Genomic DNA, 27,875 nt, shown 5'->3' on the forward strand with positions numbered 1-27,875 from the left:
TATTGGGGTAAGGGGGGGGGTCTACACACGGTGTCATATGAGACTTAAGTCCAGCCTGTGCGAGGCGGGGCAGCCGGGCGGGTTCTGATGATGTAACAGTTATGTCATAACTACATGCTTTCACTAGCTCTCTCTCAACCCCCCGCCCCCCCCCCCTCTCTCTCTCTCTCTCACTCTCTCCCTCATTGGTGCTTCCTGGACATGTGACACAACACACTTCCCTTTACTACTAGGCACCAGCTTGGGTTGTGCCGTGTTTGTCTGTGGGTTGCGCGTGCGCACGTGTGCGGTGTGTGTGAATGCCAGGCAGCGCTGGTGGAGGACTGTGTGAATCACAGGGCCAGACAACGAAAGCCTCCGACAGGGTTGGAGTGACACTGTCTGCCATGAACCTGGAGCGATGGAAAGGAATGGACAGAAACCAAACACGAGAGAGAAAGTGTGAGCGGAAAAAGAGAGAGTGAAAGAGAGATTAAGGGAGAGGGAGAGGTTACTCAAATAAATCCAGCCAATGCGCAGAGTCCACATGCTCATTCATAATAATAAAACGATACTGTGCAGGAGCTGACAAGGATCTCATCTGCATGGAGGAGAGACGAGACGTCGGCCATGTTTTTTCCCCCTTCTTCTTTGATAAATCTGATTCCAGATAGAGAGCGGGGACAGAGAGAAGAGAAGGAGCAGAGAAGGGCGGTCAGAGGGGTAGCATGTGGAGTGAGCTAGCGATGGTGGTGCTAAAGCTGAAGCAATGGTGAGGGGATAACGTTGGGAGAACATTGGCGGGACAGAGGGACCGGCCGGATGGGAGGAGAGGGAAAGCAGGCACGCCATGGAGAAGGAGAGACAGCGGAATCATTTCTGTCCTCTTAGACGTCGGTGCAAATGATGTTGCCGTTTGTCGATGTCTCTAGTAGCACCATGCCGCTGCGGACGGTCTCTGTCAAGCGACAAGCTGCTCGATCGCTGCTCCTCTGCTTCCTCGTCCTTCTCTTATCCATGTTCTCCTCTCTTGCTAGAGCCGAAGTCACATGAATAAGACAACTTACTAGGTTGTTATGTGTGTGTGTGTGTGTGAATGTTGCATTTCTGTAGCTCAACATCTCTCCTTACTCTCCCCTCGATGTTCCTCTCGTCTCTACTGTCCCTCTGGCTTCCTTTATCCCTGTGGTCTGTATGTTACCAAACTGCCATTGACTGCTGCTTGTGCAGTTCCCCAGACTCCAGTCCTGTAGTCTTTATCCCCCCTCTCTCAATCACATTCAATCCATTTGCTCCCTCTTTCGCATATGTATTAATCAGGAGATTATAGGCTTTAGAAACGATTGAGTGTGAAACGTATTGGCACCTTTAAAGTCTTCTCAAGCCATCGCTATCCTCTGGTATGTGGGAGACTCGCTATGCTTCGTCTCGCCTTTACAAGTCCTAGGCTGCCCTTCTTCCCCCGGCATCACCTCGCACTGAGCGACACATCAGCGGCCGGGGAAGGTAACAGACCTGTAAAGAAGTAGCTACTATTAACATTTTTGTAGTAGACGACAGAGACACGAACAGAGAGACCGTCAGCGGCTTTGTAACGACCAATGGACTATGACAGAAACAGAAAGATGGACGTACAGCTTGTCTCGCAGGAGAAAGCCTGAGTCTGAATCGGTCGAATTCAAACCACATATATATGGACTTAATGTTGTTGGTTTTTATTTCATTTTCTTGTTGATGTTCCAGCAAGTGCCCGCTGAGATTGGCGTTCGCCTGCATCTAGTGGTTTCCATCGCGTCCACATGCTCAAAAACCGCTCCGCTCTTAGATAACCCAAATGACTAGACATGACTAGATAGACTAAAACGCATAACATAATGTTATCCGAAACACACTGTTATGTATTCAAGGTGTTCCTATTCAATAAGGGATTGTGCTGGTGGAGAGAGAGAGAGAGCTTTGCCTGGTAACAGCTCTCGCTCTGCTGCAATGTGCTGCTGTTTCTAGGGCTGCCGCTAGCGTCCATCCCCGAGCTCTCTCTTTCTCTCTCTGCTCACTGCACACTCCTCCATTCCCTCGTACGTGCCCACTGTGCCTCAGATAATGGCCTCTCGCTCTGCACACACAGAAGAGAGAGGGGGAGGGAGAGCGAGCGAGGGAGAGAGAGAGAGAGGGGAAGGTGGGGGCTGCAAGTAGAACCAGACTGTGAGTGTAAGAGAAAGAAAAAGGATATTGAAAAGGGAAGGGAGGAGCAGAGAGAGGTAATGAGAAAGGAAAAAGGAGAAAACAGAAAGTGACGGCCGTAAGAAGAGACAGAGAGCGGGCGTGCGTTCCATGGGGGGAGGTGTGTGTGCGTGTGTACGTGCGTGTCGGTGCTTGTGTGCCGCAACAACAACAAAAAAGCCTCCACCAGATTGCTAGTGGCTCCCCTCCTCTCCCTGCTGTGTCTCTCCACTTCCACTGGCAGGACGTCTAGACCCATGTAAGTACTGAAGCTGTGTGGGGCTCTCTACTCTTTTCTGGGTCTTATTCTCATGGTTCCTCCTTCATGTTTTCTCGACGACTGACACGGCAGGAAAGGAAAGCCAGGGGAGGGGGGGATAGAAGGAAGGAGAGAGGGAGGGTGTCGTGTGTCTAACTGTTTGGATTTATGTCTACTCCCAGGCTTTATGCCCCCCCCCCCCCACCCGCTTTGTCTCCCCACCCTCCTTCCTTTTTGACTTTGTGCTGTCAACCTTGGAGGCATCTGTTCTGGTCTGGTGGAGGTGGGGACGTGAGGTGGGGACAAACGCGTAGTGGTCTAGTTGTAGGATAGACCAGCTTGACTGTTTAGCCGGCAACGTACTGCCTGTGTGTCGTTTAAAGGGACTAGGCTCAGAGTTTAGGGTGTCTAACAGGTTAGGCCGTCTCTTCTGGTTGGGCGTGTTGATGTTTTGGATTGGAAGCTTTGTGCGGTGCGTGCTGTTTGTGTGTGTGTGTGTGTGTGTGTGTGTGTCCTGGCAGGAAAGAGTAGGCTCTCACACGGCGTCAATAGTTGTCCGAGCACGTGGTCTGCTCTGTCAGAAGCGCCGTGGTAGGTGCATGCAGGTGTAAGCATGCCACAGTGTGTATAACACCGTGTGCACGAAGAGAGAGACGGTATTTGTGACAGTCTAATTTGGCTAATTACATCTGTGAAGTCCCAGTTGACTGGGTATGAGAACTGTCGTTGTGATCGTGTTGTTAAAGTGTTTGGGTTTAAGCCGGGCGTGTGGAACCGGCGATTCAACTGGTGCTGTACGTGTTAGAGAGAGTTAGAGGAAGTGTGTCAGTTTATCGACTGTGAGGAACAGAGATGAACAACAACAATGTGACTGGTTCTGGGGTTGTTGGGTTGTACAGTTCTGTGACCACGCTGTTTCAATATATTGCAATTCTCTTACTCACTCTGTCTCAACCCCCCCCCCCCCCCCCCCCCCCCCCATCCACTAAGCTCAGTCTGATGATCAGTCTGTGATGGGGCAACGTGAGGCTTCTCACGTATCGCCGGCCGGCTGTTCACCCCCCTCCACCCCCCCAGGGACCCCCACCAGACACCCGGCACAGAAGGTGAATTCAAAGGGCCCGAACAAGCGGCCCGTCCAATAATTAGACACTTCAAAAGGCTCATTTCAATATATTTAAATGACGGCAAGCAGGGTGTCTGGTCCACTTCAGCTGTCAACCAACTGTAGGAGCTACAAACGAGAGCTGTGTTCTCACTGTGAATACAGATGGGAGGAAGTCTGCATTATACACAGACCTGTTGGATCATAACTCAAACAACAAACCAGCCTAGTTCCTCTTCTATGATTAGGCAGTCTTTTGACATGGTGTAGTCTACCTTTATGTGTATCTGTGTGTGCAGTAAACGGTGTGTGTGCATGGCGGTGTAGTATACAGTATGTACGTGTGTACAACATAGTGTATGGATATGATTATGACTGTGTGTAATCCTCATAGAGCTCTGTCTGTCTGACCTCACAGGACTTCAAGCATTATCAACGTGTGTCTGTCTGAGGCATAGAGAAGGGCTTGCCTTTCACCTGCTATAGCCTCAATGCCACAGCACTCCCTGTTCTGACATGTCCACAGTGCCATGTTGAAGACTTCCTTATTTAGTTTAGGCTATTGTAGAATAGGACTTGAAGATGTTCCGAGGCAAATTCAAAATATGAAAAAGTGTTATTTGGTTATTTGGATACTCAGTGTGTCATGGATTTGTGTCTCGGTGTAGAAGTGGTTGAACATACACTACATTTCAAAAGTTTGAGGTCACTTAGAAATGTCCTTGTTTTTGAATGAAAAGCACATTTTTTTGTCCATTAAAATAACCTCAAATTGATCAGAAATACAGTGTAGACATTGTTAGTGTTGTAAATTACTATTGTAGCTGGAAACGGCTGATTTTTAACGGGATATCTACATAGGCGAACAGAGGCCCATTATCAGCAACCATCACTCCTGTGTTCCAATGGCACGTTGTGTTATCTAATCCAAGTTTATCATTTTAAAAGGCTAATTGATCATTAGAAAACCCTTTTGCAATTATGTTAGCATAGCTGAAAACTGTTGTTCTGATTTAAAGAATAATTAAAACTGGCCTTCTTTAGACTAGTATCTGGAGCATCAGCATTTGTGGGTTCGATTACAGGCTCAATATGGCCAGAAACAAAGAACTTTCTTCTGAAAACTCATTAGTCTATTCTTGTTCTGAGAAATGACGGCTATTCCATGTGGGAAATTGCCAAGAAAAACAAACTTTTGAACTGTGGTGCATATTCATTACCTGTACTCTGTGTTTGTACTTGGATTATCTTTGTTTGCTATGCCTCCTCAAACACAGTAAATCATAATGAATCGTCTTCAGACCTGTGTTCTCCCTGTTTTATACACACCACTGACAGACAGTGTCATATTACTCTAAAGAGGAAGTAACGTAAGCCTGTGTAGAGCAGATCACCTTCCCTGTTTGTATGTCAGATGCTTGTCAGTCTGCAAACAGTTTGTAGACACACTGAAAATATGGACACAGTTTTACTCTTAGGAACCAACTCATCTTAGTATGGGCTCCATTTTGACAAAGCAAAACAGCAGACCCAGTCCTTCCAATACTTGTATGATGTCCAGTTTAAGGGGTGTCACTCCAGATACATGATTCAAGCACAGATCGGTTGCATTTCCAACTTGTTTTGAAGTCAGTGTCGTGTTGAGAAGGCTGTTTGAAGCAATATAATGTGTTTTGACAACAGCACTGCTTTGGTTACACGGTCAAAATGTCCCTTTTAGTTTCCCCCTCCAAAACCAGGAGCCAGGAGACCAGATTCTCCCCTATAGTCTATCACCTTGCAGCCTTCATTCTGCAGGTCCAGTAAACAGTGATGTCATCACAGCTAATGTATTGGATGAGCAGCTTCAGCAATCAGATGAGATCATCGTGCTCTATCTCTAATGGACTCTAATGGAAGTGAGAGTCATACAAGGCTCTACTATCATCTTACGAAGCACACTTGTGAAATGGCATCAGGAATGTCACCGTAGACTATCAATGCACATGATTTGGTATTATAAACTGGGTGGTTGGAGCCCCGAATGCTGATTGTCTGACACCCGTGGTATATCAGACCGTATACCACGGGTATCAAATCAAATCAAAGTTTATTTGTAACGTGCGCCGAATACAACAGGTGTAGTAGACCTTAAGGTGAAATGCTTACTTACAGGCCCTTAACCAATAGTGCAATTTTTAAGTAAAATAAAAAAGGTATTAGGTGAACAATAGATAAGTAAGGAAATTTAAAAAAAAAAAACAGTACAAAACATATATTTTTACTGCTCTAATTATGTTGTTAACCAAAATATAAAAGCAATAAGGCACCTCGGGGGTTTATTGGCCAATATACCATGGCTAAGGGCTGTGTCCAGGCACTCCGGGTTGCGTCGTGCTTAAGAACATCCCTTAGCCGTGGTATATTGTCCATATACCACACCCCTTCGGAACCTTATTGCTTAATTACCACACCACTCTTTGCTACATCTTTGCTCTCTAGATCCTTGACACATTCCTATTGCGTTTGTGGATCCATCATGCATTTATTGAGCGTGTCTAGTTACCTCATGGTGATATGACAGGTGTTGAATGCAGCAGTCCCGTCGAGATAGATAGATACTCCCCAGTCATAAAGGCCTAAGGGAGGGAGAGGTTCAGGACCACAGGAATCAGGAACCCCGCTTGGCTAATAGACAGTCATTGACAACATATAGAGCTAATATATACACTGGTAATATGTTGACATTTAAATAGGGAAGTTGAGTTGAAAGTTTATTACCTGTAACTATAGAAGTGAATGGTTTGAGATGCAGTAATGTTGCCCGTAGTTCACAGCATTCTCCTCGTTCTTCCTTGAGTAAAACAGATATTGTGTATATTTGATTACTTTTTAAATAATCATTTGTGTGATCCTTTGTGCCTTTGGGGGGGGATGGTAAACTTTTACATGGGCTGACTGCTGTGTGTAGTAAGTAGCGCGAGCATTACTGCGCAATGATGTCACATGGTCTGTGACTTCAACACTCTGATCATTGTGGAAACACTGTTGAAGCAACAGTTCATTCATTTCCCCAACTGGAAGTGTGTGTGTGGGTGTGGGTGGGTGGGTGGGTGGAACCCAAACCAAGACATCTGAAATGAGGAATGGATTCTAGCCAGTGCTCTGTCATAATCATTATGATATGTTGATTTGCCCTTCTCTTTTTAAGCTAAGATCATCAACTGAATAAAAACTTGTTAACATGTTAAAACAATATATTTTTGTATATTGATTGCTATTGCTTATTCCAACTTGGTGCACAGTTCCTATTTTTTTTCTTCTGGTCTCTAACCTCTTTCATCTGTGTCCTCCCTCTCTCTCTCTCAGACTGTTTCGGACACTGGTTCAGTGGATGGCCCCAGAAGAGGAGGCCAGATGGAAACTGGGTCACATGACCGCCTCGAAGAAGGCGGTTCGTTGAGCCTGGAACCGACCAATGGGGTGAGCCGGCAACCCAGTGACACCAATGAGGAGGGTGGAGCCGGCCTGGACACCCAGAGGGAGCCCCATCGGTCAGGGAGTGTTCCCCCAGGACAGGGTTGGGTACCTGGGCAGGGCAAAGCCCCTCAACCCCAGAAGCAGCTGCCCTGCAGTGGCTGGAGCAGTAGTGGTAGGACTCCTGGGAAGCCCGTCCACGAGGCAGACATGGAGGACGCACGCAATCTGGTAGCCTTCTCAGCCAGCGTTAATGTGGGCTCCCTGGCCCCCATCCCCGAGGCCCAGTCCTACACCGCCCAGCTGTATGAGAAGTTCAACCAGGAGATGGGCACTGCTAAGGGGGCCGCGGCTCAAGCCAGGCTCCAAGCCCCAGAGGGAGGGGACCAGGCTAGCCCCCCAGAGGACTTGAACACCCTGCAGACCACCCTGAAGACCGCCCTGAGCCAAGCGAGGCACGGCCACAAGCCCCCAAACTGTGACTGTGATGGGCCGGACTGCCCAGACTACTTGGAGTGGCTGGAAAAGAGGCTCAAACAGGCGGGGGCAGGGGAGGAGCAGGACAACAACACACCCTGTTCCAAGATGGCCGCCGACACGCCGCCTCATCAACAGCCACCACATTCACAACAGCCCCCTCACCCCCACCACCGTCCTCACCCCCATGTCAATGGAGGTAACCCGCCCTCCTGTCCACCCCTTCACCCACACCAACAGGGCCAACACCCAGGCTCTGTCCCCTGCTCACCTCAGGTCCTCTCCATCGCCAAGGAGAAGAACGTCAGTCTGCAGACGGCCATAGCCATCGAGGCCCTGACCCAGCTGTCTGCCACCGTACCCCAGACTGTGGTCCCTCCTGCCCAGGCCTCCTCCACCAGCCACCAACAACCCCCTCTACACCCCCAGCACGGCAACCGCTTGCTCCCCTCCTCCCCCAGCCCCATGTCCTCTTTGTCCTCCTCGCGGTCACAATCTGTCCCCCCTGGACTGTACCCCCAGCAGAGCTCCGCGTCGTGGGAGCAGCAGCACAGACCCCAGTCCCAGGGTCAACCGGCCCACGCCTCCCCTCTCCCGTCCTCCACTTTGCTTTTCCCCGGGCAGACCCAGGCAGGCAGCCCCCACCCTCAGCAGTGGCAGCAGCAGCAGGCCCCTGGAGGAATCCAAGAGCAGAGGAACCAGTGGATGATGATGAACTCAGACTCCCAGCAGTCTCACTTCGCCCCTCCATCCGGTGGCCACAGCGTTGGCGACCCCATGTCCGAGCTCAAACAGCTACTGGGGGACTCCAGCGGAAAGTACATAAATGACCCCTTCAAGCTGCCTATCCCACACCACCACATCAAGCAGGAACCAGGGATGCCTCAGGTCAAGCAGGAGGTCAACTCTGGGGAGTACCAGAGCGCTGCCTGTGCCTACATGGGCGGTCGCTACGGCCTGATGAACGGCCAGCAGCAGCCTGGGTATCCTGGTCCACCTCTCTCCGCGGGCAGCGCAGCCATCCACTACTCCACCCAGACAGCCCTGCAGCAGCACCTTCACCACAAGAGGAACCTCTTCTCTAATCCTCCCGGCCCCCCAGGCCTCTGCCCTCCACGCCCCACCCAGGCCTGCCAGAACCTCCGCAAGTGGTGGCCCCAACAGATGGGCCCCGAGGGCCACCTCATCCCTGTGGCCATCAAGCAGGAGCCCAAGGAGCCCAAGAGGAGGAAGAGCACGGCGGGGACATCGCCGCTCCTCAAGCAGCAACCAGGGATGCTGCTCTATCCAGGTCCAAAACCCAAGACGATAGTCATCAAGAAAACCAAGCAGAAGGCCTCCCTGCCAACCTTCCTGCCTCACAGCCAGATCTCCATACAGAAACCGTCTCCACTGATCGGAGCCCTGCCTCTGGCCAGCGCCCATTCAGGTTCTCTCCCTTTCCCTACCTTCCCCCTCCTCAGTAACCCCACTCAGGCTGCCGCAGGCCTCCCAACCCCGGCCCAATCTCAGGTATCCATTTTAAACTCTTCTATTGCACGCTCTGTCACTGCTCCTGCCTTCTCTGTAAACAGTCCAGCCGTCTCAACCCCTCTGCCTCTCCCTGCAGCCCCGGACGCCCCGGCTAGCTCAGGGGAGGCCGGCGCCACACAGACCTCCACCACCTCTCAGTCCATACCAGGCCTCAGCTCCCTGGACCCCAAGTTTGAGGAGCTGATCCTCCAGTTCGAGGCAGAGTTCGGGGACAGTTCATCCTCTGCCCCAGTGCCCTGCCCTCCTCAGATCCAGCCTCAGGACCAGTCCCCCTCAGCCTCAGCCCAGCCCGTGGTGATAGATTCTCAGCCCAACATTACCTCAGGACAAGCCAGGCCCGCGTCACCGTCCAGCGCCGCCACCGCCACCCAGTCCTGCAGCCCCACTCCCTTAGCTTCTACAACAGCCCCACCAGCAGACCAGGACATGGAGGTGGACACGGAGAATGTGACAAGGGGTGTGAGTGAAGCATCCTATACCTCCGCCACACAGCCCTCCACTGAGAGCCCCATGGAGGAGCAGCCCGAGGGGGCCCAGTTGCCTCTCTCGCTGCGCCAAGAGGCCCATCTGGAGCAGCTGCAGCACCGCGTCCTTGAAGACCCCTTCACCGTGCCTCTCTCCCCCTCCGCGTCCCCGCTGCCCAAGCGCATGAAGATCGAGACCAATGGGAACGTGGCTGTCCTCTCCACCACTGGATCATTCTCTGAGGGGGGCGAGGACGACACCCCCACTAAGGACGGCTTCCCCCTCAACCCCTCCCTAAAAGGCTTCCTGGAGTCGCCGCTACGCTACCTGGACACGCCCACTAAAAGTCTGCTAGACATCCCCGCCAAGGACCTCCAGGCTGAGTTCCCCACCTGCGACTGTGTCGGTGAGTAGTGTGTCTGTGTTGAACTGCGCAGTTTTAATGTAGCTACATTTCGACCACTGCTGGGCCCCAGAGTTACACATGCTTTACACTCCCAGTAAGTGGGCTGCACACAAATGTTTTGGCGTACATAATAAAACCAGAAAACGATATAGTATCTAGTATAGAAACAAACAAAACTCCTATAGAAGACATGTATGCTATCTTGAAATCCTCTCACTCCATACATTTAGGATTACTAGAAAACATTAAATATACTGTACAGCAGTGGCTGATGCTATACAGCAGGCAGCAGCAGGTATATTTAAGCGATAAGGCCCGAGGGGGTGTGATATATGGCCAATATACCACGTCTAAGGGCTGTTCTTAGGCACAACGCAACGCAGAGTGCCTGGACACAGCCCTTAGCCGTGTATATTGGCCATATATCACAAACCCCCGAGGTGCCTTATTGCTATTATTAACTGGTTACCAACGTAATTAGAGCAGTACAAATAAATGTTTTGTCATACCCATGGTATACGGTCTGATATACCATGGCTGTCAGCCAATCAGCATTCAGGGCACCAACCACCCAGTTTATCAAGAGGTATACATCAAGTGGCCCAGTCACTTCTGCTCCAGCTCCTCTCTCTGAACATCACATGAGTGTGTCTGAGAATGTGTGTGTTGCCAGCCGGAGTGTGTTTGTGTTGCCGAGGTGAGTGTGATGCAGGCTTGTGTGTCCCGGGCCTCTACTCTCCAGTCAGCTACAGTGCAAGGTTCAGAGGGAGACGGTGAGAGTAATACGACACAAGAAGGAGTCCATTGTGTGGGTCTGGCTGGCAGACAGCACAGAGCAGGCCACTCTGTCAAGGCTACATGTCTGACAAAGTGGCACACGGCCTCTCGGTCCGCTTCCCAAATGTGCACTATTATTTGCGTGCCCTATTTAGTGCACTACTTTTGACCAGGGATCACAGGGAGGGAGAGAAGGGAGACATAGAGAGAGAGAGAGAGAGCAGCTGCAAGGAACACTTGCTATGCCGTGTGCTGTAAGGCTGTTACCAAGAGAAAAGGCCACCAGACAACGGGTCTCCATAGTGAAGCCTATTTACACACTGCCCTGTCAACACCACACGGAAACACCCCATGTGTAACCCGACTCCCTCACACACCCACACATTGACTCATTCACTCCTCTCTTTCACCGAACCCCTCTCTCTCTCTCTCTCTCTCTCTCTCTCTCTCTCTCTGTCTCTGTCTCTGTCTCTGTCTCTGTCTCTGTCTGTCTCTGTCTCTCTCTCTCTGTCTTTCTCTCACTCTCAGAGAAGCAAGCATAGTTTTACAAATCCCTCTACTCTGCTGATTCCAAACATGGAACCACTACTCCCCCCTCACACAACTATTTTCTCACACACTATTTAGGCCAGTAGTCCTGTGTAGTATTTCCTGCTTCTCTCTGACCACGCCTTGCCTTGGTTCCTCCCTGCACTGTCACAGGAATGTGACCTCAGATACACTCTCTCATACTCTAGCTTTCCTTCTTACACAGACGCATGCAGACACGCACGCAGGCACGCACACACACACACACACACACACACACACACACACAAAAACACACACACACACACACACACACACACTGACTCATTCGCTCTCTCAAACACCCTTGTTTCTACTGTAGTGTCCCCACCCAGACTCTCCCTCTATTCAGAAGCTCACTACTATTCCCCTGTCATAACATAGTCAGTCACAGGATACAGGAAGTGTGTGTGGTTTTACATATGGCTTCAGTCACACCAATCTATGGTTCCTCGTTGTTTCCATGGCTTGTTAGATCTGAATAATTGGGCACTACTACTTCTGATACCTGCAATGTCACAGAACTGTCCTGCACTAATCCAAATCATACAAATACTGTTGAGTGGAAGTTACAATGGTGGTTGAATTTGGACTGCATTGTGAACTCTGTCTGTAACTCTCTCTCTCTCTCTCCTTACAGAGCAAATCCTAGAGAAGGATGAGGGTCCGTACTACAATCACTTGGGCTCTGGGCCCACTGTGGCCTCCATTCGAGACCTGATGGAGACCAGGTGAGACTTCTGGAGCATACTTGATACCTGTTAGAGAAGAGACTGACATAGACTGAAATAACTCAGAAACCATAGGAGTATGATGCATACTAGTATTTCCCTCTAGATAAGGCAGGGAAAAGGAGCATGGACTGAAATTGATGGGGGGGGGGGGGAAGGAAACACTACACACTAGCTACAACAGTATTTTGCTTGTCCAGGGATTTTAGCCCCCTAGATTACAGCCACGCAACTCGCAATGGCAGTCTCCTGATTCACCTAGAGCAGAGCTAGTTGTCCTCTTCTTCACAGTCTCTCTCTCATTCTCCCTCTCCCTCTTCCTCCTTCTCTCCTGTCCCCTCTTCCTCTCTCTCCCCCTCTCGCTCTCTCTCCCTGTCTCTCCCCTTCTCCGTCTCTCTCCTCTCCCTTTCTCCTTCTCTGTCTCCCTTTCCCCTTCTCTCTCTCCCTCTCTATCCCACTCCCTCCCTTTCTCTCCCCTCCTTCTCCCTCTCTCGCCCCCCTTCCCTCCCCTTCGCCCTCTCTCTTTCTCTCCCCCTCTCTCCATTCCTTCTCTCCTCTCCTCTGCCTGTGAACAAGAGTCTTGGCATCAAACTCTCTCACAGCTGTGAGCTAGCTTCACTCTCTTTTCTTCCCCCTCTCTCTCTCCATGCCTCCCTCTATTTTGCTCTCTCTCCCCAGTGCTGCTGTCCTCCTACTCTCTCTCCCGCCTCCCCTTAACACTCCTGTGATCCTGTCTCCAGGGAATCCCTGACCCAGAATCCAATAGGAGGAACAGGAAATAACCACATCAGCAGATCAGACCAAACAGAGAAGAGGTCTAGGCATAGAGAGAGGATAGGAGAGCGGTAGGGAGAGATGAGAGGAAGAGACAGAGAGAGGAGAGGCAGGGAGAGATGAGAGGAAGAGACAGAGAGAGGAGAAGTAGGGAGAGATGAGAGGAAGAGACAGAGAAAGGAGAGATAGGTAGAGATGAGGGGAAGAGACAGAGAGAGGAGAAGTAGGGAGAGATGAGAGGAAGAGACAGAGAAAGGAGAGATAGGTAGAGATGAGGGGAAGAGACAGAGAGAGGAGAAGTAGGGAGAGAGGAGAGGAAGAGACAGAGAGAGGAGAAGTAGGGAGAGAGGAGAGGAAGAGACAGAGAAAGGAGAAGTAGGGAGAGATGAGAGGAAGAGACAGAGAGAGGAGAAGTAGGGAGAGAGGAGAGGAAGAGACAGAGAGAGGAGAAGTAGGGAGAGAGGAGAGGAAGAGACAGAGAAAGGAGAAGTAGGGAGAGAGGAGAGGAAGAGACAGAGAAAGGAGAAGTAGGGAGAGATGAGGGGAAGAGACAGAGAGAGGAGAAGTAGGGAGAGATGAGAGGAAGAGACAGAGAGAGGAGAAGTAGGGAGAGATGAGAGGAAGAGACAGAGAAAGGAGAGATAGGTAGAGATGAGGGGAAGAGACAAAGAAAGGAGAGGCAGGGAGAGATTAGAGGAGGAGACAGAGAGAGAGGTATATATATATAGAGAGAGAGAGAGCGAGAGAGAATGAGAATCAAACTGAGTACATTTGCATTCAGGAATGGATAAACTCAGTTTCAGAATTCCTCTTGGGAGAATGGTAACGTGAAACTAGGGAATGGAAACAATCACATTTACCATGTATCCTAATACTTACGCAAATCTCAACTGACAAAACTGGAATAGTTCAATGGCAGCTGAGTTTTCACTGACTAAACATGGGGGGCTGCTTAGGTTGGGTCCCACACATTGTTGTATAGGGGACCGGGGCCGAGAGGGACTGGCCATTATATTGACAGAGGACTGTTTCTATAGACCAGTGACTGATCAGGGTGGATGGGGGGGGATAGGTGAGGAGAGGAGGGAGAGCCTTCTTTGTTTGAGAGATGACGTAAGAACTAAAGCCCTCCATAGTCTCCTCCTGACCCCTGACCCACCTCTGACCCCATTGGCCCACCCCCGTGGAGGCCGAGCCAACACACTTTGACCGGCTGATGATTGGTGAATGAGTTCCCATTAAGGACAAAGCCACATGTGTCACACCATGATAGACCCGGTCAGGGGTGACGTTATCAACATGACAGGTATGATACACAGGGAAGAAGGAACATCTGAGTAATGCTGGTCGCTAACCCAACCACATCTCTCTACACATTGTGCAGCGAGAGACACACGCGCCAGAACCTAACCAGGCACATACACATATACCAAGCAAACGCACACTGATGCGGTTACACTTTATTTGGATAGTTGATGATCAAGAGATTAGGTCATACTAGCCACAAATGATCAACTGCACATGTTGATATGCAACCGCTTGCTAGGGTTATGGTTTAGGGTTAGAGTAAGGGTTAGGTTTAAGGTTGGAGTAAGGGCCATCTACAACATAACGATAACTATAATGATGAATTATACAGAACTATAGACGTTGACGAGCATCCTCGCCAGCGGACAGTTTATCGTTCTGCGGTACACCTGTCAATCAACTGATCAAAGCATCCTATTGGAGGCTGTAGGCCAGCGATCATCAACTAGATTCAGCCGAGGGATGATTTTTTTCTTCAGCAGATGGTCGGGGGGCCAAAACATATTTACAAATAATTTGTCGATTGCAAATTGACCGCAAAGAGCTCAAACAGGTATAATGTTTGATTAAAACAGAATCATTTTGGGGCCTCCCGAGTGGCGCAACGGTTTAAGGAACTACATCGCAGTGCTAGAGGCGTCACTATAGACTTGGGTTCGATCCCAGGCTGAGTCACAACCGGCCGTGATCGGGAGTCCCATAGGGCGGCGCACAATTGGCCCAGCGTCGTCCGGGTTAGGTGAGGGTTTTGGCCGGGGGGGCCTTAATTGGTTCATCACGCTCTAGTGACTCATTGTGGTGGGCCGGGCACCTGCAGGGTGACCTCGGATGTCGGCGACACATTGGTGCGGCTGGCTTCCCGGTTATGCGGGTGGGTGTTAAGAAGCCGAGTCATGTTTTGGAGGACACATGACTCAACCTTCGCCTCCCGAGCTTGTTGGGGAGTTGCAGCGATAAGACAAGATCGAAATGTCAAACCTTGCTTACGTTTGTATACGATCACGTGTCTCTATTATGCGTGGGAATACTTGGGAACAGTTTTTTTTAAGTAAAACTTTTATGCCCCCCCCCCAAAAAAATATATATACACTACAGTTCAAAATTTTGGGTTCACATAGAAATGTCCTTGTTTTTGAAAGAAAAGCAAATTTGTCCATTAAAATAACATAGAAATTGATCAGAAATACAGTGTAGACTTTGTTAATGTTGTAAATGACTATTGTAGCTGGAAATGGCAGATTTTTTAATGGAATATCTACATAGGCGTACAGAGGCCCATTATCAACAACCATCACTCATGTGTTCCAATGGCACGTTGTGTTAGTTAAGTTTATCATTTTAAAAGGCTAATTGATCATTAGAAAACCCTTTGCAATTATGTTAGCACAGCTGAAACGGTTGTTCTGATTAAAGAAGCAATAAAACTGGCCTTCTTTAAACTAGAAGCAATAAAACTGGCCTTCTTTAGACTAGGTGAGTATCTGGAGCAGCAGCATTTCTGGGTTCGATTACAGGCTTAAAATGGCCAGAAACAAGGAACATTCTTCTGAAAAGTCCGTCTATTCTTGTTCTGAGAAATGAAGGGTATTCCTTGCGAGAAATTGCCAAGAAACTGAAAATCTCGCACAACGCTGTGTACTACTCCCTTTTAACAGAACAGCACAAACTGGCTCTAACCAGAATAGAAAGAGTAGTGGGAGGCCCCGGTGCACAACTGAGCAAGAGGACAAGTACATTAGAATGTGTCTAGTTTGAGAAACAGACACCTCACAAGTACTCAACTGGCAGCTTCATTAAATAGTACCCGCAAAACACCAGTCTCAACTTCAACAGTGAAGAGGCGACTCCGGGATCCTTGCCATCTGGGCATAGTTCCTGTGTCTGTGTTCTTTTGCTCATCTTAATCTTTTCTTTTTATTGGCCAGTCTGAGATATGGCTTTTTCTTTGCAATTCTGCCTAGAAGGCCAGCATCCCAGAGTCGCCTCTTCACTGTTTACGTTGAGACTGGTGTTTTGCGGGTACTATTTAAACCAATACTTAAATGAAAAATAATATTGAAACTTGTATTTGAATGTAGCAATTCTACAACAAACGCTGTTTAGCCTGCACGTCTTTTACATGACATTGCTTGCCTCGTTGCTCAAGTCGTTTGCAAGTGATTTCCATTTTTTTATGCTTGTCATTTCGCTTGGATCTTTTTTTCCACTGTGCCCATCTTTCTGTATGTCCTGTGCAACCATGTGCAATGCATCAGTGCAATCATAGTATCATTACCGGCCCAAAGTGATCACACCAACGTATTCTCTCTCCTTAACTTTCCCTGGCAGTTCATTTACCCTAGGCCTATTTCACATTTTAGCAAGAGCAAGCCTGCTTCTCTCCACAAAAGGATAGTAGGCCTAGTATAAAAAAGTGCTAAAGAAATGTCCTATTTCTTTTGTAGCCTATAGCTTTTCCTGCGATTTCACGAGAAGAGGAATAGTGGAGAGGCTCGCGTCCGTAGCCATATAGCCTATTGAGCACTGGAACAGCTGGAAGAGAACGGCTAGAGTTCTGTAGCTGAAGTAAGAAGCTAAATATTAGGCCAGTCATTATCTAAATAGTAGGGCTATACATATTTACTTGTCAAAGTGCAAGACAAATAAATAAATATGTGCATTCCTCCAGGCTGCGCTCTGCAAGTCCCCTCTGGCACATAAAGCTCCACTATTGATTACTTCTGCATTTTTAAACCAAGAACATTATTCTACCTAGGATACAACGACACAGTGCAATGAGGAATGTATTATTGTAGCAAATGAGTACACAATTACTCTATAGGACTATATACTGCAGTGATGCATTTGCTAATTTGAGTAACTGCTTAAACGTCCTGTTTTGAATGATTCATGCCGAAATAACTGCATAAAGCCTTTGCAATCATTTGGATCAGTAGGCTAATGGGACTTTTCTTTGCAGTTTACAAGGTCCAGAAAGGCACATTAGCAGGCTCATCATAGTGTGTATTTTGTCAGGTTGTATCTCCGTTAACAGATACCATCAGAGAATATGGCCTTCTCGTACAGATATGCGCTGTTTTGGCGTTGATCATTCTCCCAAGTCGTCCTGTAGTTAATGTGGCCACCAATATGCTCACACATGCCCAGTCATTCATGCAACGTTACTGTGCACTTTGCCTTCTCTCCTGTTCCAAGCAGCCTCGCACACCTAGAACCAAGAACAAACTCTTCAACCAAGAACAAACTCTTTTTGATTGGTTGTCAACGTTTTATCATCTGAGGGACAGGGACAAACTGTAGCTCTCGTTAGCGCTCGCCGCTCTATTTGTAGTTGTCATTGAAGCGCGAATGCTCCTGTTCACTTGAATTAGAACGATAAAAACAAAACAAAAAAATGATATGGTTATAGTTATCGCACTTGGTGTGGACGGCCCTGAAAGGTTTCGGGTTTCATTCTCTTCATCAGACACACTGACTAAGAATGTTCTGGTCAGATTATGTTGGGCTTTGGCTGCTACTGTCACGCCTCTGTGAATATCAACGGCGTCCTGTGAACACTCCTCTTGGCCAGCCAGCTTGTGGTTTCTGTGTTTGAGAAGACACCTTCAACTCAAACATTTGCATTATAGTCATGCAGAAGCACATAGTCTACAATAATGCCAGAGGGCGTGTGGTATATTTAGTTAATATTTCACAGCTAACGGGTGTTTTAAGGAACGATGTGAATGTTTCATACTGAATACAATACAGTTGAACTGTTGTGTTCAGGAAGACATACAGTATACACTCACACTGTGCTGTCTGTCTCTCGGTGCAGGTATGGAGAGAAGGGAGATGCTATCCGTATTGAAAAGGTAGTCTACACCGGCCGGGAAGGCAAGAGCTCTCAGGGATGTCCCATCGCCAAGTGGGTGAGTACATAAAACACTGAACCTACCTCTTAAAAGAACAAACAAAGCCTAACCCTACACAACACCTGGTCCCAGATCTGTGTGTCAACACCTGGTCCCAGATCTGTGTGTCAACACCCAGTCCCAGATTTGTGTGTCAACACCTGGTCCCAGATCTGTGTGTCAACACCCAGTCCCAGATTTGTGTGTCAACACCTGGTCCCAGATCTGTGTGTGCTCTAACCAACTCCATTGGTCTCATTACCAAGCCAAACATGACAATGAGTGACAGGGGGTTGGCATGGTAGCACAAACAGACTGGCCCTTGGGCTGACACAACACACTAGTGTTGGTAACCACAAACAATTTCTTATCAACACACAACGTTTCATCAGACATTGTAAAACCGAACAGACACTTCACACGTGTGTTTTTTCTCTCTCTTCTATATACTAATAGCCATTAGTGAAAATGAGGGGGAGTAGAGCAGAGGAGATGGTAGTGGACAAACACCACAGCCTCACCCTCAGACAGTAGAGCAGCAGGGGGTCCAGCAGGGGGTCTCCCTGATCCCTCTCCTTCCCAGTTGGAAGTCTCTACCTCTGTCACTCTCTTTGACACCCTGCTAATGGTTTCATGGCTTCTCAACAGACACTATTGATAGAGTAGAGGAGAATACAGGTGTCAATCTCTCTCTCTCTCGCACGCGCTCTCTCTCCCTCTCCCTTTCTCACTCTCGCCCCCTCCCCCCCTTTTCTGTCTCTCCCCCTCTCCTGTCAGGTGATTCGTCGGGGCAGTGAGACAGAGAAGTTGATGTGTCTGGTGCGTCCCCGGACGGGTCACCACTGTCCCAACGCCTTCATCATCATCCTCATCATGGCGTGGGAGGGCGTGCCCCGGGCGCTAGGCGACAAGCTCTATCGAGAGCTCTCTGCCACCCTCACACAGTTCGGCAACCCCACTAGCCGCCGCTGTGGACTCAACGACGAGTGAGTGACAGGAAACATTCACAGAACCACGAATGAGTCAGCTGAATATGCTTATATTCTTCTTAAATTAGCAGTAAACTCAGCAGTGCAAAGATGTTTAGATGGCGCACTGAGGGAGGCTTACAGACAAAACATCTGTGCATGAAAATAAATGAGTAAGTTAGTCTACTTATGGACTGCAGACCATTTCATTGTCGTTTTCAATAGACATTCAATGCACTGAGGCGTTCTCTTTCTGAACGATTAACATGACCTTGTGAGTGTCTGATCGGGTTGTGAGTGGTGCTGACTGTGTTCGTGCTCTCTGTCTCCCCCTGCCTGCCTGCAGTCGTACGTGCGCGTGCCAAGGCAAGGACCCCGACAGCTGTGGAGCTTCCTTCTCCTTCGGCTGTTCCTGGAGCATGTACTTCAACGGCTGCAAGTACGCCCGCAGCAAAACACCACGCAAGTTCAGACTAACAGGAGACCACCCCCAAGAGGTAAGGGTCTATGTGTACTAATGAGACTTGAAAAAGGTTGTGCAGCCTCCACAGACAAGAGATGCCTCCCTTCCTTGCTTTTATATCCAAATACTACATACCACCTGTGTAGAATTATTATTATTGACCTCACCACACTAAGCTAACACTGTGATTGAGCTACCAGGGTATCTGTCTTTGTGTGTATGTTAGGAGGATCAACTCAGGGATAACTTCCAGGATCTGGCCACTGAGGTGGCTCCCCTGTACAAGCAGCTGGCCCCACAGGCCTACAGTAACCAGGTAACATCTGCCTTTTCACACACCATCACCTACCTGCACTTACACTCTTAGAAAAAAAGGTGCCATCTCGAGCCTGAAAGGGTTCGTCGGCTGTCCCCATAGGAGAACCCTTTGAAGAACCCTTTTTGGTTCCGTGTAGAACCCGTTCGCGTTCATTGTAGGACCCTTCCCACAGAGGGTTCTACATGGAACCCAAAACGGTTCTCCTATGGGGACAGCCAATGAACCCTTTTTTCTAAGAGTGTACACCTAACTGAGAACAGCACCAGAAGTGTAAATAGTAGACGGTTCCTCTGAAAGTAACAAAACAAGCTGAAGGGTGTTAGATATGTTGTGTACTGTAACAGGTTGCTCTTGGACATGCCATCCTCTTCCCTGTGTCTCTCAGGGATTTTACACTCCGCTGGAGAAGAACTTTGTAGACTTCCCTCCATAAAGTGCACAATAAGAACTCCCGGCTGCTATGAGTGTTAGATATGGTCTGTAGAGTAAAACCACGCTAACCCAACTTGTGTCCTCCCCTCTCCTGTCCCTCAGTGTCAGAATGAGACGAAAGCCACAGACTGCAGGTTGGGTCTGAAGGAAGGGCGGCCGTTCTCCGGCGTCACCGCCTGCATGGACTTCTGTGCCCACGCCCACAAGGACCAGCACAACCTCTACAACGGCTGCACTGTGGTACGACACACAGACCCACCTCTACCCCCCGTCTCGTTCTCTCTCCGTCACTCTCTCGTCAATCTTCTTTCTCGCTCTTTCCCTCTCTGTGTGGACATTGTATGGATGCTCCGCTGTGTGTGGGGGCATATGGGGGTTGGCATAGAGTCTGTGTCTGACTACATGAGGATAGAACAGACAGTGAGTGTCCCACCCTAACCCTTCCTCCACCCCTACCACTCCCCCTGTACGGTCCAGGTGCACTTGCCCCCCAATCCCCCCTTCCACAAAGCATGTGTAAATATTGGACTAAAATGTTTATTCTATTCTACTGAGCCATTTACTTTATGGTCGTATTCTTATCTTTTATTATTTCTTATTGTTGTTGCATTGTCGAGAAGGAACCTGCAAGTAAGAATTTCATTGGCCAGTGTATCACCGTACACACACCGTACATAAAACTTGAAAGTTGTGCAGGACAACTGTACGACACACAGCAGTTACCATGTCTCTCTCGCTGCGCTAAGACCCCTCTGTTCACCCCCAGGTGTGCACTCTGACTAAAGAGGACAACCGTAAGGTGGGGGAGATCCCAGAGGACGAGCAGCTCCACGTACTTCCCCTCTACAAGGCCGCCCTCACAGACGAGTTCGGCAGCGAGGAGGGCCAGCGGCAAAAGATGCGTACAGGCGCCATTCAGGTGCTCAACAACTTCCGCCGCGAGGTCCGCAAGCTGCCCGAGCGCGCCAAGTCCTGCCGTCAGCGTCGCCTGGACGCTAAGAACCGTGCCTCCGAGAAGAAGAAGGGCAAGCAGCAGCCGCCAACGCCCACAGATACGCCGGAGAAACCCGGGATCAAGATGGAGGTCCGGCACACTGGCTCCCCTGTCAGACAGAATGGCAATAAAGGTGAGATGACCTCTGAACTCTGCTATAAACATGTAGGAGAGTGGCTTTTATGAGTGCTGTGAGGTTTATGATAACAATAAACCCATCACTCTAGTATTGTGAGCAAAACTCCAACCAGCTTTACAGTATGATGATAATAGTGTGGTCATAGAGCAGATCAGGGATCGTTTTTCTTGAACGGACGGTCAGGGGGCCGGAACAAATGGTCTACCAGTTGGGGAGCGCGAGAGTAGATGCTTTAATCCAAACTGACCTACAGTTAACACCTATAGCTAGTCAGCTTACAGTATGCAGCCCATGCAGGAATCAAACCCATCAATCCCAAAAGTCCAACCAAGTGAACCATTAAAACCGCTTGATCTTACCCGTCTTATCACCCCTCTATCTTCCCTCCTCCACAGCCATCCCTAAGCAGGAGGTGAAGCCCACCATAAAGAAGGAGCCAGTGGACCAGCGCTTCCAGCCCTTCCATGGTCAGCTAGAGGGCTACCCTGCCCAGGCTGCAGACCCCTACCACGTCTACCCCTCCCACCCTGGCTACTACGCACAGGGAGGCCTCTCTTCCAATGGCCAGCCCCCTGCACTTCCACCTCCACCAGGCCCTGTCAATGGCTACCGCCCTAATCTACCGGCAGCACTGCCCTATGGCTACTACAACTACCCCCTCAACCCTAGCACACTTTTCCCCCATGAGCTCACTTACGAGGGCTGCAATGGCTCCTGGCACCACATGGGGCCCAAGTTTTCCCCCAGTCCTGTGGACAAGAAGCCAGACGTTCAGAGCCTCCAGGCGAGGCTGGCTCACTCCTACTCGAGCCCAGGCCACCTCGAGCAGCAGCAGCACGGAGACCCAGCCAACCAACACCAACGCAGCGCTTACCCACACCCTCACCAGCCTGACTACAACCAATCACGTCCCTCCTCAGTCTCCTCAGAGCCCTCCCACAGAGGGACCCCCGTCATCAAGCAGGAGCCCATGGATATGCCAGTTTATAAGGGGGTCAATGCCCAGAGCTGTCCCGGCACGCCCAGCACCACCCCACAGCCTGGCGCTGCTGGAGGGCCCTGGCATGGGCACAAGCCCAACGGCATTAGGGTGCCCAGCAGTTGGGAAGGCAACCTCCAACCACCAGGCCCCCCGGAGGCTCCCTTCACTTCAGACAAGCAGCAGTTCCACCAGCAGGGACCTCAGCAGACTTTCCAGTCCCCATACCCCCAAGAGCAGCATCAGCATCCCCCACAACAGCCCTCCCCATACTCCCAGCAGTGGAACTCTTACCATGGCCCAAACACCCCCACAGCCTCCCCTGCGCCCTCCCCGTCCCCCTCCATAAAGATACCCCCGTCCCCCTTTCCCTCCTCACACCCCGGCACCCCCCGCCACTGGGACAGCCCTGATTCCAGCCCTCAGCCTAAGGCTTGGCCCATGGGCATGGTTCCTGCTGGTTACAGCCCCAGTCCCACCGGAGGCTTCCCCGACACGATGTGGTCCAAGGCGGGCGAGAGTTGGGGCTCGACCCCCTTGGGGCTCCAGGAGAAGGCCTGGAAGTCTTCCGGAGGCTCTATGGCAGGTACACCGTCCCCGGCCCCAGAGGGACGCTTGTTCCCCGATGCCCTACAGCAGTCGGATGGACAGTCCCAGGCTGAGACTCCTCGCAACCTCGAAGAGGAAGAGCGGTGGTCAGACAGCGAGCATAACTTCTTGGACCCCAGCATCGGAGGGGTGGCGGTGGCGCCCGCCCACGGGTCCATCCTGATTGAGTGCGCCCGGCGCGAGCTGCACGCCACCACACCGCTCAAGAGGCCCGACCGCTCTCACCCCACCCGCATTTCCCTGGTGTTCTACCAGCACAAGAACATGAACCAGCCGTGCCACGGCCAGTGGATCTGGGAGGCCAAGATGAAGATGCTGGCGGAGCGGGCTAGAGAGAGGCAGCAGGAGGCAGCTCTACTGGGGCTGCCCTACGAGGACATCAAACATGGGAAGAAACGCAAATTGGGGGCCACGGCAGCAGGGGCCAGCCCGGGGCCTGGCCAGACCACGGACAAGAGAGAGGGGCCGGTGACGCGGCTGGCCCCCACGCGACACACCACCTCTACCGTCACTGTATCCCCCTACGCCTTTACCACCCTCACCGGGCCCTACAGCCACTTTGTGTGAGGATGGATGGACACACAGACACAGACTGGTGGAGGGAGAGAGGGCTGAGCAGTCCAGGGAGGAGTGTCTCAGCCCTTCCTTTAGTCCTGTGTCTCTCTCCATCCATCTCTTCCTGCTCTGTGTCCTCTGGGCTGGAAGGAGGGGGACTACTGGTTTAACCCCTCGTTTTGTTTGTTTTTTACCTCATGTCAGGCAGCAGTTTGGACCAAACCCTGGACCATACAGACACACTGCCTGTGGTGCTCGTCCTCTTTCCTCCGCGGGGGGACTCCATCGCTTCTCCTTCTTCATAGAATTTTAATGATCCTCCTAATTATCACTATTATTATCAATATTATTACGATTGCTATTGTTACTGTCAATGTTGTTATTACAGGTATTGTTATTTTTATGATGCTGAGTTGATTTGTTTTTTTTTGCTGATATGGTTGTTTTGTCATTAATGTTGTTATTAATGATGTGATTGGTTTTGGTTTTGTCTTTGACCGAGGGGGTTCTGTCTCTCAGTCGGATCTTTATTTTTTTCCCATATTTCTGGAAATCTGCCCATTTCTTTGTTGTTTTTCCTTTGGCCTTTGACATCCTTGTGACTGTACTTGGAGAATGGCCTTTCTCAGCACTGCACGGCTCCTCAAGACAGCCTTTCCAGCATAGAACTCTAAACATTTGAATCACTAATCATTACCAAAAGAGTGAAGAGAAGCGCCACCACCCACAGAAACTTCTCGGAACCATCCGTTTTTTTAGCAACGTCCCCAAACTCATGCCTTTTTAAAAAACTCCTGTCTTGTCTGCCGTGCTGTGAAGAGAAGGGTTCTTCTCTCGTCATTGTTACCTTCACTCTATTGGTGCTTCATGTTGACCTTCATCCTTTTCACAGGGAGGATGTCAGTCACTCCATTTCTCTACTCTTCATGGCACTAGATGCTGAATATAAGGAAGGGTGCTTTTATGGCATAGACGTAGAGTGAGTAGAACAACAGGCACTAGAAGTCCTCATCATCCTTCAGGTGTTGGTTGAGAGATCTATCCCTCCAGTTCTATGACTCCCCTGTAAGCCCCTGTAACATGGTGCACTGATACACACAGACACATGCACGCACACACAAAGCTCTTGTCATCCAGCCAGCACAGAGCAATGCCTTACTGCTTTAAACCACCGAAGCATGGCCGCTAAAGTCTGGTCCTTCCAATGACCGCAGGCAGCACGGGCCACGCAAGGCCTTTACACTGAAACCGGAGACATTGATGGGAATAGTGTGTGGACAGAAATGCACTCCTAAACACACACTGGTGCTTTCTCTACACATGTCGACACACAAAGGGCTCAGTCAGTCAGTCCTGCTTTCTGCATGGTGCTGTTGGTTGTCTTGAAGCAGAGCTAGGTTTGTCTCTATGCATACATTGTCACAACAGAGCCAGTAAAAATGTATTCACCAATCCTGGCTGCCTCTGCATTGGCCCTAAGTCATCAAGTGTTGCAGTCAGTGGGTTGAGCCCCAGCTGTCTCTATCTAATGTGCACCACAGTGGACTGGGCTATAAGAGGTTGTGAATCTTTTTCCCACATCTTGCACTAAGATCCTCCTCAGCCTGTTAGAGAGGCCTCTCACTCAGTGCAGCGCTGCATGTTTTATCCAGCTCTTAGCTTTGTGTGTGTGTGTGTGTGTGTGTGTGTGTGTGTGTGTGTGTGTGTGTGTGTGTGTGTGTGTGTGTGTGTGTGTGTGTGTGCGCGTGCGCGTGCCAGAGCCTGCTTGGTGCTCACTTCTGAGATGAAAAACCCTGGTGCTTATGAAGTTGTCGATATAGAGCTCTCTATACCTCAACGTTGCAGAGACACTGGTCACGGTTGCAAAAAGCTAGAAACACACACAGGCACCACAGAGGACAGAGAAACATGAAAAACATCAGTCCACAGCTTCCCTGTGTGCTCTCTTATCTAAACTCATTTTAATCCACTTTTTTATTCTTATTTATTACATGATAATGATGATTGTTTTTCTTTTTTTTTATATAGGTAATACAAATTGTACATACAGAAGAAAAGATTTTATAAAAGCACTTTTAATCTTGAAAAAATAACAGATTATTGACAACTTGAAGCTTTGTTTTTTTTGGTTTGTGTTTTTTTGAGGGGGGAGAGATAAAAAATGTAAATATTTAAAATATTTAGGTAAGATTATTTAACTGGTGAGGGATAATGACTAAATCATGAATGATTGCAGGCTTTTAAGTCCAGTCAGTTTGTCAGACAGCCTTCAGCAGCAGAAAGCAACACAGAGATTTCCAATGTGCTGTTGTGTCTGTTGATGTATACTCAATACTGCTGTCCGGATTTCATTAGTACTGTACTACACGATACCTCTGACAGCAACCAACCAGTCCCCCTTCATGAGAAGAGATAGACCTAATCAGTAATCAGGCTGCTTATAAACCTGAGTATGATATCTAGCTATCCGTTCTGAGAACCAATGCTAAACGAAGGGCTCTGTAATCAATCCGTATCGCAGAAATTCAGTGGTAAAGCCCAATTGAAATTTAAACTCAACGGTCCGGTGTTGGAAGAGACGGCATTCACGCTAAATGCATCACATGTCGGCGCAATCGGGAAATGACTACATTTCTATCACGAAATCTGTAACGCTTCAACGATACGGATTGAATAGAGCTCAAAATATGTTTTTTTTTTTTTACACGAGAATCAAACAGGTGCAGAATCAAACTCATCAGAAATGTGTGAGAGAACTCTAGTGACAGAGGTGGGGTGTAGCCCCAGCAATCTATCTTGTTCATTGTGTTAGACTATGAGGTGAGAGGTTGCCACCACCGTAACTCATTTTTAATGTGGTTGTTGGTTATTATTATCAATGATAGTGATTATAACAGTAGTGACGGATGTAACCGTAATGAAAAACCATGACAACTTAACACTTGTAGTACCCGACTGAAGGTACAGTGCATTACTGGAAGACACCAGATAATACCTGGTAGTATAGTTTGTAATATTGTCTTTTGTTAATTGTCATAGATTGTCACAGACATGACCAACAAGACTTTGACTAACTTAGGGACTGGGGGGAAAATATGCCTGTTCCTTTGTCTCACAACTAGTCATGATCCGGTTTCAATTGTATTCTATTCTCACTGTTAGAACAAACTCCCCCTTTCAGAACGACAATGCATGAGTCACACACAGTTATAATGATCCAGTCATATTTATGATCCGTATGTAATAATGGGTGCTGATCATTATGTTCTTCAGATGAATTTTTTAAATTTCTATTCAAGACGTGATGGAAATAACAGAAAAATGCTCAAAGGAGGCTGGTGCTATGGTGCCCCCCCCCCCCCCGTGGGATAGTGTGTGTGTGTTGGGGGAGGGGGGGGGGTTATATCACTGATATTTTTTAGAGCTCTTAGAATGATAAGAGGAACTATTATTTTAAATATGTTAGTTTCAGTGGATGGGGAACTTCTCCGGTGCTGATCTTATGGGAATTTCCCATTCATGTTCAAGGCAGTGAACAAAAAAAAATGACAACTGTTGAATTGAAGCACTCACACATTTCATACATACACTTTTATTAATCCTTGTCCCCATAAGGTACTTTTAACTGGTATGGGGATTGAATGATCATATTATATTGAAGTGAACAGACTGTTATCTTAATTGAAATTGAAGCTATTCTATTAAACATGACTGTTTGGGTATGTTGTACATTTTAATGGTGAGGGGAGAATGTTAAAATATTGGAACAATTGTGTACTCCCACGCTATTTTTCTCCCTCATGCACTTATTTTCTTACGTACTTATACACTCACTAACTGCTTACACATCTCACATATTTCCTCACATACTTTCCAGCTCTCTCTCTACCCTCCCCCCCTCTCTCTTCCTTTTCTCCCTCCCCCCTCTCTCTTCCTCCCCCCTCTCTCTTCCCCCCGTTCTCCTTCTCACAAACGCAGACAAATATTATCACAATTTATACCCCCCTCTCAGTTCTCAAGTTTAAATCGTGCCCCAAATAAACAGAAAACAAACAAAACACCACAACTGGCAGCTACATTCCTTTTTGAGTTCAAAGATTGTTCTTGGTTCTATTTTTTCATGTCAAGTATGCAGTATGTAAAAAAGTTGTTTTGTTTTTGTTCAGTCTCTCTTTGTAGCTGTATGGTGTATTATGTGAATACATAGTGTATGTGGTACAACCCACAATACTGTTTTATGTTGCGCGATAAATAAAAAGCTAAAAATGAAAATCATTTGTGGTATGATCAACATTTTTGACAATTTCTTGTCAATTTGACTTATAGCATGTTAGTTTGGAACAACTTAGACTAACGATCACTCAAAACACAGTTCAGTTACCTCTTCATGTCCACGTGATGGCAGCACAGCAATATTATGTTCTATATGCCTGTCTGTCTGTGTCTGCCTCTCACTGTCTCTCTCTG

General features: G+C 48.8%; 1 protein-coding gene across 1 annotated transcript; it reads left to right on the plus strand.

The window, feature by feature from the left end:
- Positions 1-2,119: 2,119 nt before the first annotated feature.
- Positions 2,120-27,683, plus strand: LOC120037635 (methylcytosine dioxygenase tet3-like). Its single transcript, XM_038983666.1, has 10 exons — positions 2,120-2,458; positions 6,912-9,900; positions 11,885-11,975; positions 17,875-17,968; positions 18,728-18,936; positions 19,265-19,415; positions 19,608-19,697; positions 20,235-20,372; positions 20,899-21,259; positions 21,661-27,683. The coding sequence occupies exons 2-10, from the start codon at positions 6,960-6,962 to the stop codon at positions 23,418-23,420; spliced, it is 5,835 nt and encodes a 1,944-aa protein (XP_038839594.1). The 5' UTR covers positions 2,120-2,458; positions 6,912-6,959; the 3' UTR covers positions 23,421-27,683.
- The last annotated feature ends 192 nt before the right edge of the window (positions 27,684-27,875 follow it).

The sequence above is a fragment of the Salvelinus namaycush genome, chromosome 1 (assembly GCF_016432855.1).
Source record: "Salvelinus namaycush isolate Seneca chromosome 1, SaNama_1.0, whole genome shotgun sequence".
Classification (NCBI taxonomy): Eukaryota; Metazoa; Chordata; class Actinopteri; order Salmoniformes; family Salmonidae; genus Salvelinus; species Salvelinus namaycush.

Excerpts from the sequence above, each read along its gene's own strand:
- LOC120037635 (XM_038983666.1), top strand. The coding sequence starts at position 6,960 with ATGGAAACTGGGTCACATGACCGCCTCGAAGAAGGCGGTTCGTTGAGC. Across the intron at positions 19,416-19,607 it reads CAGGAGACCACCCCCAAGAG|GAGGATCAACTCAGGGATAA; the intron begins GTAAGGGTCTAT and ends TGTGTATGTTAG. Across the intron at positions 21,260-21,660 it reads CAGACAGAATGGCAATAAAG|CCATCCCTAAGCAGGAGGTG; the intron begins GTGAGATGACCT and ends CCTCCTCCACAG.